At 48.6% G+C, this 10,778-nt stretch overlaps 1 protein-coding gene across 1 annotated transcript in view; it reads right to left on the bottom strand.

Moving 5' to 3' along the window:
• LOC124777311 (bone morphogenetic protein receptor type-1B) overlaps nucleotides 1–10,778 on the bottom strand; it is a 188,811-nt gene that overhangs the window by 4,878 nt on the left and 173,155 nt on the right. Inside the window, exon 7 of the mRNA XM_047252665.1 lies at nucleotides 8,187–8,502. Coding sequence (XP_047108621.1) covers nucleotides 8,187–8,502 — 316 coding nt within the window. The remainder of the gene's footprint in view (nucleotides 1–8,186; nucleotides 8,503–10,778) is intronic.

Raw genomic sequence — 10,778 nt, 5'->3', positions numbered from 1 at the left:
AGTCTCCCCTGACCCACGGTTCTGTGTGACTTTCCAAAATCTGCCTCTTTTCCTAGACCTCTCCAGTCCTTTTCCTTCACACTTCTTCCTTCCCCTTCAGCCTTCTGCCCGAAGAAGGAGCCACTGGCTCTGAAAACTTGCCAATCACAACAGACTTTTTACCAGCGTGTTCTGCCGCCGCTTGGTGAGTACATTTTTTTTTATCTATCCAATTAAATAATTTTGTCAATAATTGATTGGTATCGTTGTTATACAATCAAAACAGATGATACCGTTAGTTTCACATGTACTATGGAGGTGATAGTCGAGGGTGAAATGTGAACCAAATAGATAGAAAGCACTGAGAAGATCTGTAGAAGGATAAGAAACAGACTGTTTTCCACACCAAAAGAAATACGATAGACAGAAATCAGCGAACTGGATAAGAGAAATACTTATATACACAGAAATAGATGAGATGTAAAGAAACAAAAAGAAACCAGGTGACGGATAGGTGGAAGAAAAAAAAATACCCTGAAAAAGTGAGTGTGTTTGTGAAACTGTATGAAAAAATCTAAAGGGGGGGGAGAAGAGAGATGGTGAGAGGGAAGGGGGGGGAGAGAGACAGAGAGAGAGAGAGAGAGAGAGAGAGAGGGGTGAGAGAGAGAGAGAGAGAGAGAGAGAGAGAGAGAGAGAGAGAGAGAGAGAGAGAGGGGGGGGTAAGAGAGAGGGGGGGAGAGAGAGAGATGGGGGGAAGAGAGAGAGAGTGAGAGAGAGAGAGGGGGGGGAAGGGGGGAGAGAGAGATTGGGGGAAGGGGGGAGAGAGAGATTGGGGGGAAGGGGGGAGAGAGAGATTGGGGGAAGGGGGGAGAGAGAGATTGGGGGAAGGGGGGAGAGAGAGATTGGGGGAAGGGGGGGGAGAGAGAGATTGGGGGAAGGGGGGAGAGAGAGATTGGGGGAAGGGGGGAGAGAGAGATTGGGGGGAAGGGGGGAGAGAGAGATTGGGGGAAGGGGGGGGGGAGAGAGAGAGAGAGATTGGGGGAAGGGGGGGGGAGAGAGAGAGAGATTGGGGGAAGGGGGGAGGGAGAGAGAGAGAGAGAGAGAGAGAGATATTGGGTGAAGGGGGGGGAGAGAGAGAGAGAGAGAGAGAGAGAGAGAGAGAGAGGAGAGAGAGAGAGAGAGAGATGGGGGGAAGGGGGGGAGAGAGAGAGGGCTAAGGGGGAAGGGGGGAGAGAGAGAGGGCTAAGGGGGGGAAGGGGGAGAGGGCTAAGGGGAAGGGGGAGAGGGCTAAGGGGGAAGGGGGAGAGGGCTAAGGGGGAAGGGGGAGAGGGCTAAGGGGGAAGGGGGAGAGGCTAAGGGGGGAAGGGGGAGAGGCTAAGGGGGAAGGGGGAGAGGGCTAAGGGGGAAGGGGGAGAGGGCTAAGGGGGAAGGGGGAGAGGGCTAAGGGGGAAGGGGGAGAGGTTGGTTGGTTGGTTGGTTGTTTGAGGTTAAAGGGACCAAACAGCAAGGTCATCAGTCCCTTGTTTCAAATAGACTCCATTCTGCTAACGGGACATCTCAGTATAGTCAGAAAAATAAAACGGATAAAGGGGAAACGTAAAAGGGCAGTCACGTTGTCATTAGTAAAAACAAATGAGGGAAGTTGGCAAGAGAACGAACCCAACACTATGCTGAAACAGCATAGGCAAGACCACCTGTGACTTAAAAGGTACAACTGCTATAATGCAGAAAGTACGTATGGGAATAGAAAAAACTAACCAAGCCTTAAAAAGAAGGGGTAAAAACAGAGTAAAAGGGAAAGAAAAGAGGATTCCGGTCAGGGAGGTGAATCGGGAATCTCTGAACACTGCCTACAGTGGGAGACACCCAAACACTCACGCCCTGCCCCAACACCAGAGGGAGATTAAAAACTTTAAAACTGAGAATAAAAACCACTCTCCCGGAGGAAACCTAGAACCAGAGAGACCATCCGGGAATCGTCAGCCAACATCAAAGGTAAAGTGTGGGGGAGTCTGTACTTAGCACGCAGAGCCAAAAGAAGGGGGCATTCAACCAAAATGTGGGCCACTGACTGGAAGGCTCCACAACCACATAGCGGGGGTGGCTCATCACGCAAAAGGAAACCATGGGTCAGCCTGGTATGGCCAATGCGGTGACGACACAGTGTGGTCGAGTCCTTGCGGGAGAGGCTAAAGGAAGAACGCCATGGGCCTGTATTCACCTTAATGGCACGAAGTTTATTAGACAGTGGAGTAGCCTCCCAAGAATTGCCCATGACTGTGCAAAGTGGGATTTGATGTGAAGCCGTAAATCCGCTGCAGGAGGGGTTACAGAAAACGGGGGGTAAGTAACTGCTCCCCCAGCCAAACGATCAGCGAGCTCATTACCCGGGATACCCACATGGCCCGGGACCCATAGGAAGTCAATGGAACAAGCAGCACGGTGAAGATCAGCGAGATGGTCATGGATGGCAGAGACCAAGGGATGGCGCGAAAAACACCAGTCAATAGCAAGAAGGCCACTCATCGAGTCCGTACATAACAAAACGCGGTTGTGTTGGGATTGTTTAATAAAGGTAAGGGCCCGGGAAATTGCCATCAATTCCGCAGTAAACACCCCACATGAGGGTGGCAGTAGATGATTTTCCGTTCCAACAAAGGACGTGAAGGCATACCCAACATGATCAGCAGATTTAGAGCCATCAGTGTAAAAAACAACAGCATCCCGAAACTCCCATAAAATTTGGCGGAAAAAGGAACGGAACACCACCGGGGGGATGGAATCTTTCGGACCGCGGCGGAGATCCATCCGAATTCGAGGCCGAGGAACTAACCAAGGAGGGGTGGAGGGGAGGGAGCGAGGAAGACAGGACAAAGAAGGAAGCCGAAAATCACGGGTAAGAGACGCAAGGCGCAGCCCAACCGGTAAACCCGCCCGAGGGCGGGAGTCAGGCGGGCGACGTCCATGGTCTGGGAATAGGATAGAATAGGAAGGATGAGCGGGAGAAGAACGGATAGTAAGGGCATAAGACACCAGAAGCTGGGACCGCCGAACAGAAAGGGGGGGGATCCCAGCTTCAACCAGGAGACTATCAACAGGGCTAGTAGGGAAGGCACCGGTGACCAAACGGATACCACGATGGTGGACTGGATCCAGCACGTGCAGCGTGGAAGGAGCAGCTGAACCATAAACTTGACAACCATAGTCCAAACGTGACAGAACTAGAGCACGATAAAGACGGAGGAGGAGGGAACGGTCCGCACCCCAGGAGGAGTGGGCAAGGAAGCGAAGGACATTGAGTTTACGGAAACATCCTACCTTCAGGAGTCTGATATGGGGCAGCCAAGTGAGCTTGTTGTCGAAAAGAAGACCTAGGAAACGAAACTGTGGAACCACAGGCAATCTTTGTGCAGCGAGATAGAGCTCTGGATCAGGGTGGACCGTAGTACGGCGACAGAAGTGGACCACCCGCGATTTTAAAGGAGAGAATTGAAACCCGTGGGAGAGGGTCCATGCAGAGGCACGCCGTATAGCCACCTGGAGCTGCCGTTCTGCAGATGGCATCGAGGAGGAACTAACCCAAATGCAGAAATCATCCACATACAGGGCAGGGGCGACCAAGGGACCGACAGAGGCCACAAGTCCATCGATAGCAATGAGGAAAAGAAGGACACTCAAGACAGAACCCTGTGGGATGCCCGTCTCCTGGGTCCGTGGAGAACTAAAAGCAGTACCAACTCGAACTCTGAATGACCGATGGATCAGGAACTGGCGGATAAAAATCGGGAGTGGGCCCCGAAGACCCCACTGATGAAGGGTTAGTAAGATGTGATGGCGCCAGGCCGTGTCATAGGCCTTGCGAAGGTCAAAAAACACTGCAACCAAATGGCGGCGCTGGGAAAAAGCCTGCCGAACTGCGGATTCCAAGCGAAGCAAATGATCGATTGGAGATCGTCCCTCTCGAAAGCCACACTGGTAAGGGGACAATAGATCCAGAGATTCGAGGACCCAAGTGAGCCGACGGGCTACCAGCCGTTCAAGTAACTTACAACCAACATTGGTCAAACTAATTGGCCGATAGCTGTCAACAGATAGGGGGTTCTGACCAGGCTTAAGGACAGGAACCACAATGCTATCCCTCCACTGAGAAGGGAAGTCACCCTGGAGCCAGATACGGTTAAACACCCGAAGAAGATGGTGCCGTTGTGGAGCACTGAGATGTTGAAGCAGCTGGTTACGAATGGAATCTGGGCCAGGAGCCGTATCATGAGAAGCAGATAGAGCAGAAAGAAATTCCCATTCAGTGAAAGGTTCGTTGTAAGATTCTGACTCACAAGTGGTGAAACATAAGGTGACAGCTTCAGCCTGCTGTTTTTGATGAAGGAAAGCAGCTGGATAGGAGGCCGACGCTGATGCCACTGCAAAATGGGTCGCAAGATGTTCTGCGAGAACTAATGGGTCCGTACAAATGCCATCTGGGAGGTGAAGGCCTGGGAGTGTGGACTGCCGATGGCAACCTTGGAGAGAGCGAAGTGTAGCCCATACCCGTGACAGAGGGACAGTGGAACCAAGGGAAGAAACGAATCGTTCCCAACATATCCGCTTGCTCTGTTTGATTAAATAACGGGCTTTAGCGCGAAGGCGCTTAAAGGTAGAAAGGCTGGCTACAGATGGGTGCCTCTTAAAGTGTTGCAAAGCTCGACGGCGATCACGGATGGCAATGGCAATGGCCGTACTCCACCACGGGACTTGCCGACGACGAAATTGTCCAGATGAGCGCGGGACAGCAAGGTTAGCAGCGCGAACAATCGCGTCAGACACGTCACGTAGGACGTCATCAATACAACCCGACAAAGAGGGAGAAAACTCGACCTGTGCAGTATATAGAGGCCAATCGGCGCGGTGGAAAGACCAACGAGGTAACCTCTCCATCGGGGAGCGGGAAGGGAGCGTGATAATCAACGGGAAATGGTCACTATCACAAAGGTCGTCGTGTGGCGACCAGTGTAATGAAGGGAGGAGAGAGGGAGAAGAAAGAGAAAGATCAATGGCAGAAAAGGTACCATGACCAGCACTGAAATGAGTAGGGGAGCCATCATTAAGAAGGCACAGGTCGTGGTCTGCAATAAATTGGTCGATAAGAAGACCTCGTCTAGATGGAAAGGCACTGCCCCACAAAGGATGATGAGCATTAAAATCCCCAAGGAGGAAGAAGGGAGGAGGAAGTTGCTGAAGAAGGGTGGTTAAGGCAGCAGGTGTAAGAGTCCTGTCAGGAGGGAGATAAAGATTGCATACTGTGACTGCAGAGTCTAAGTGGACCCTAACAGCAACTGCTTCCAATGTAGTTTGGAGAGGAATCCACGTGCTAGCAATGTCTGTACGGACCAACGTACAAACGCCACCAGAAGCCCGCAAGGGTCCGACCCGATTTCGACAGAAAACACGGAACCCACGGAGGGTCGGTGAGTGAGCATCAGTAAAATGAGATTCCTGGAGAACCACACAAGCTGCTGAGTAGGACGAAAGAAGGGATTTCAATTCCGGAAGGTGACGATAGTAGCCATTACAATTCCATTGGAGAACCACAGAACGATGGTTTAAATGAGGGCTGAACACGCTAAATCCAGTCATACCGCCGGGTCCCCACCTGTCACCGACAAGGAGGGGGCGACATCCATAAACGACAGGTCAGAATCCGGTTGTGAAGCCGGGGAAGGGCCCTCCGGTGACACCAGAGGCTCTTTGTCCCGGGACTTATGTTTCTTCTTCTTTTCAGGCTGAGATCGAGGAGGGCTGTGTGGCATAATGGAGCCAGCTGCAGCAAGATCAGGAACAGAAAGAGACCGGGCGACCTGGGGGCCGATAGACCGCGGCTCTCGCGGTCGCCGCGCTGCAGCAGACCTTTGACCTGGAAGGTGCCGGGAAGGGGCATCCCGGGAGAGGCGCCCTTGACCGGCAGACGCCGAAGGAGTGGGACACTTCTCCGGCTGGGGAGGGGGAGCGGCGCCCAGAGGAGAAGGTGTGGGAGCCGCAGGGGAGGGGGGAAGGAGAGGGGTCCGGGACGGGGGTAAGGAAGGGGGAGGAAGGGATGAAGATGTAACCAAGGCGTAACTAGATGTCATGGACACAGGGTGCAATCGTGCATATTTCTTACGGGCCTCTGTGTAGCTTAAACGATCAAGAGACTTATACTCCTGTATCTTTTTTTCTTTCTTATAGACTGGGCAATCTGCTGAACGTGGAGAATGACTACCATGACAATTTACACATACAGGAGGGGGAACACAGGGACTCCCCTCATGGAGTGGACGTCCACAGTCACCACAGAGAGGGTCCTGGGTACAGCGAGAAGACATGTGGCCAAAACGCAAGCACTTAAAACACCGCATAGGAGGTGGGATGTACGGCTTCACATCACAGCGATAGACCATAATCTTAACTTTCTCAGGAAGGGTATCCCCTTCAAAGGCCAGGATAAAGGCACCAGTATCAATACGATTATCTTTAGGACCCTTCTGAACACGCCGAACAAAGTGAACACCCCGCCGTCCGAGATTGTCCCGAAGTTCCTCATCAGTTTGAAGGATGAGGTCTCTGTGAAAAATCACACCTTGTACCATATAAGGGGGAGAGGGCTAAGGGGGAAGGGGGAGAGGGCTAAGGGGGAAGGGGGAGAGGGCTAAGGGTGAAGGGGGAAGGGTGAAGGGGGAGAGGGGGAAGGGTGAAGGGTGAAGGGTGAAGGGTGAAGGGTGAAGGGTGAAGGGTGAAGGGGGAGAGGGGGAGAGGGGGAGAGGGGGAGAGGGGGAGAGGGTGAGAGGGTGAGAGGGTGAGAGGGTGAGAGGGTGAGAGGGTGAGAGGGTGAGAGGGGGAGAGGGGGAGAGGGGGAGAGGGGGAGAGGGGGAGAGGGGGAGAGGGGGAGAGGGGGAGAGGGGGAGAGGGGGAGAGGGGGAGAGGGGGAGAGGGGGAGAGGGGGAAGGGGGAGAGGGGGAGAGGGGGAGAGGGGGAGAGGGGGAGAGGGGGAGAGGGGGAGAGGGGGAGAGGGGGAGAGGGGGAGAGGGGGAGAGGGGGAAGGGGGAGAGGGGGAAGGGGAGAAGAGAGGGGACGGTGGGGAGAGGGGAGGAGGGGGATAGTTGGGATGAGGGGAGAAGGAAAAAGGGGTGGGGGTAAAGAGAGATGGGAGAGGGAGAACGATAAGGGGGACAGAGGGGGGATGGTGCAGGTGGGAGGAGGGGGAGGGAGGCACTTGTCGAGCTAGTGTTGCCTTTTAGCTAATTGCAGAGAAAGTACTAACTGAAGTTGCCAATGTAACAAACTCATAATAATGAATAAACAACTAATTGTCTGGCCTTAGCAGCCAAAGACACAGAGTGTGTGTGTGTGTGTGTGTGTGTGTGTGTGTGTGTGTGTGTGTGTGTGTTGGGGGTGCGCGCGTTCTCTCTTGTGCACTCACGCACACACACTCTCGCTCTTGGTCTAATGGAGAAGAAGCCTTTTGGTCAAAAGCTTACATGTTTTACAGTCTTTTTGTTGTGCCTATCTTTGACTCAGCATTGACGCCATATAGTGAGTAGCAGTCTATCCTTTTTATACTTTCATTGTTCCATCCTGGGTTTTCTATTGTTTGAGTATACAAGACAAAGTTCTTTAATTTGTTGCTTCCAAAATAGTACATCATCATCAGGTTCTACAGCCACATAAACGGGTTTGTACAGCGTTGTTTTTGGAAGTGTCGAGGTGTCAAAAAATAAACTACTGAAACCAATGAAGATGTAAGGAAGTAAATTAAAAGAACAGTATGCATAAAGGCCGTGTAGAGAAAGTGCTGACACTCAAGTGCACAGTCAGATAATCAGATGTGTGCATGTTTGCATCTTTATCTTCACTTCAACACAGGTGTAGGTTTAAGTATGGGTAAAGGGTACAACTGGAGATATGCACAAGGAATGAGGTGACATTGGGTTTGGCAGTAGGTTGAGAAAGATACACACATTAATGTTATGTGTACAGGGATTTTTGTTTAAAAGGAAGTGGCATCAACAGTGACACTCAGTGTGTCTCATTGGAATGACACAAGAACTGTAAAGAGGTGATGGAGGAAGGAGTTTGAAGTCTTTACAGAGGTGTATATCAATGGACACACAGTGGCTCTAGTTGCCTTTAGTCACATCATTATTTGTAGCACAGTACTCCAACAAAAATGAACTTACTTCATCAGAGTACCACCTCTCTGATATAATGGGACGGATCTTCTTTATGCAGACAACTGTATGCATATCTTCAAATGATGGGTCACTTGGAACACAATCATAGTAAGGCAGTTGATAGTCATCTGCTGCAGTGTGTTTGTTACCAGTAACACACCTCCGGCACATTTCCCAAAAAACAAGGCCTAATGAGTACATATCAGCCATCTTAAAAGCTTCAAAAGCTGTTGTATCAAGGGTTTCATCCAAAACCTCTGGTGCCATATAGCGCCTAGTCCCCACACGAGTATTTGGAGCAATATCAATTTCATTGCTTTCACTGAAAAAGGAAAGAAAAAGAATATATTTGAAATGGATACAACACAATAAAGACATATGAACAAAGGAACATTACTATATTTAAGTACAACTAAAACAGATAAACTTAGGCATTCTCAGACTGAAAGCGACAATATGACACAGCATGTCAGATTGGAACATTTCATTGATTCACAGACCATTTTCTGCAGAAAGAAATGTTAGAAGATAAACTTTGTAGATGGACGATGTACAACCTTACAGATAAAACTCTAACTGACAATGCAGTTTTGTCTTTATGAAGGTGCTGAACGTCGCATCAACCCCAAGAGCAACCGTCATTCTGGATATTCATCTTATGGTGTTGCAGTTCTTCTTATGTCTGTGCTTGCTATGAAAATAGGATGAGGAATTCTGTCTTATGCGAGACACCTTTTCAGTTTCATTTTACCCAGACATGTTTCAGCACTTTTTGTGCTATCTTCAGTGGGTTATTTTATTACTGTAAAATTTTTGTTAGATATTAACATTTAGAGAAACTTTTCGTACAAAATATTCACAATTATAAACGAGTAATACATCATTTGCTTACAGTTCACAGATGAGATATGTATTAACAATACGATGCAATGTTTTGTTTATTACATTATGTCTAAAATTCTAATTACAGCTGTAACTTAATTGGTGAAAGAGTGGCTGTATGTCTTAGTTTACATACCTTACATGAAGCTATTGGGTATTTACGTCTGTAGCTAGTCTGCTACACAATCTACAACTTGTTATCTGCAAACAGCAAAACTTAATTTTTATTTCTCTGCTTATTATGCATTTACGAACAGAAATGAGTATATATCACACTTTTTTGTGTGTAGCTTACGGCTTTGACGTAGTGTTTTCTTATATGTTTTAGCGCGGTGAGTACGCTGATTTCTGTGACTTATGGTCATTTTACAATGCACTTTCTACGAATTTTCAAACATGGGCAGAGTTCTTGCCATGATTACATGTTGTTGTAGCTGTGTGTTATTCATTTGTTTCGTGGCATGTTTGTCGGGTGAGGCACGCAAGTTTGAAGAGTGTGTGTGTGTGTGTGTGTGTGTGTGTGTGTGTGTGTGTTTGCAGGACTGGGGCACGAGAGAGAGAGAGAGAGAGAGAGAGAGAGAGAGAGAGAGAGAGAGAGAGACCAAACACCGCAAACGCCAAATACACGTCAAACTTGCAAGCCTCACTCAGACAAACATACCACCAAGCAAATGAATACTAACAGCTACAAAAACACACAATGGCAGCGAAAACTCTGCCCATGTTCGAAAATTTGTAGAAAGGGTGTTGACAAATGATTACTAGTCACAGATATCAGCATATTCACCTTGCCAAAACATATGATAAAACACTACAACATCAAAACCATGTTGTTGTTGTATTCAATCCTGAGACTGGTTTGATGGAACTCTCCATGCTACTCTACCCTGTGCAAGTTTCATCATCTCCCAGTACTTAATGCAACCTACATCCTTTTGAATCTGCTTAGTGTATTCATCTCTTGGTCTCCCTCTATGATTTTTACCCTCCACGCTGCCCTCCAATGCTAAATTTGTGATACTTTGATGCCTCAGAATATGTCCAACCAACCGGTCCCTTCTTCTTGTCAAGTTGTGCCACAAACTCCTCTTCTCCCCAATTCTATTCAATACTTCCTCATTAGTTATGTGATCTACCCATCTAATCTTCAACATTCTTCTGTAGCACCACATTTCAAAAGCTTCCTTTCTCTTCTTGTCCAAACTATTTATCGTCCACGTTTCACTTCCATATATGGTTACACTCTATACAAATACTTTCAGAAACGACTTCCTGATATTTAAAGCTATACTCGATGTAAACAAAATTTTCTTCTTCAGAAACGCTTTCCTTGCCATTGCCAGTCTACATTTTATATCCTCTCTACTTCGACCATCATCTGTTATTTTGCTCCCCAAATAGCAAAACTCCTTTACTACTTTAAGTGTCTCATTTCCTAATCTAATTCCCTCAGCATTACCCGACTTAATTCAACTACATTCCATTATCCTCGTTTTGCTTTTGTTGATGCTCATCTTATATCCTCCTTTCAAGACACTGTCCATTCCGTTCAACTGCTCTTCCAAGTCCTTTGCTGCCTCTGACAGAATTACAATGTCATCGGCAAACCTCAACGTTTTTATTTCTTCTCCGTGGATTTTAATACCTACTCCAAATTTTTCTTTTGTTTCCTTTACTGCTTGCTCAATATACAGATTGAATAACATCGGGGAGAGG

This window comes from Schistocerca piceifrons, chromosome 2 (assembly GCF_021461385.2).
Source record: "Schistocerca piceifrons isolate TAMUIC-IGC-003096 chromosome 2, iqSchPice1.1, whole genome shotgun sequence".
Lineage (NCBI taxonomy): Eukaryota > Metazoa > Arthropoda > Insecta > Orthoptera > Acrididae > Schistocerca > Schistocerca piceifrons.
The sequence above is the reverse complement of the archived record's forward strand: the minus strand, read 5'-3'. Positions and strand labels throughout refer to the sequence as shown.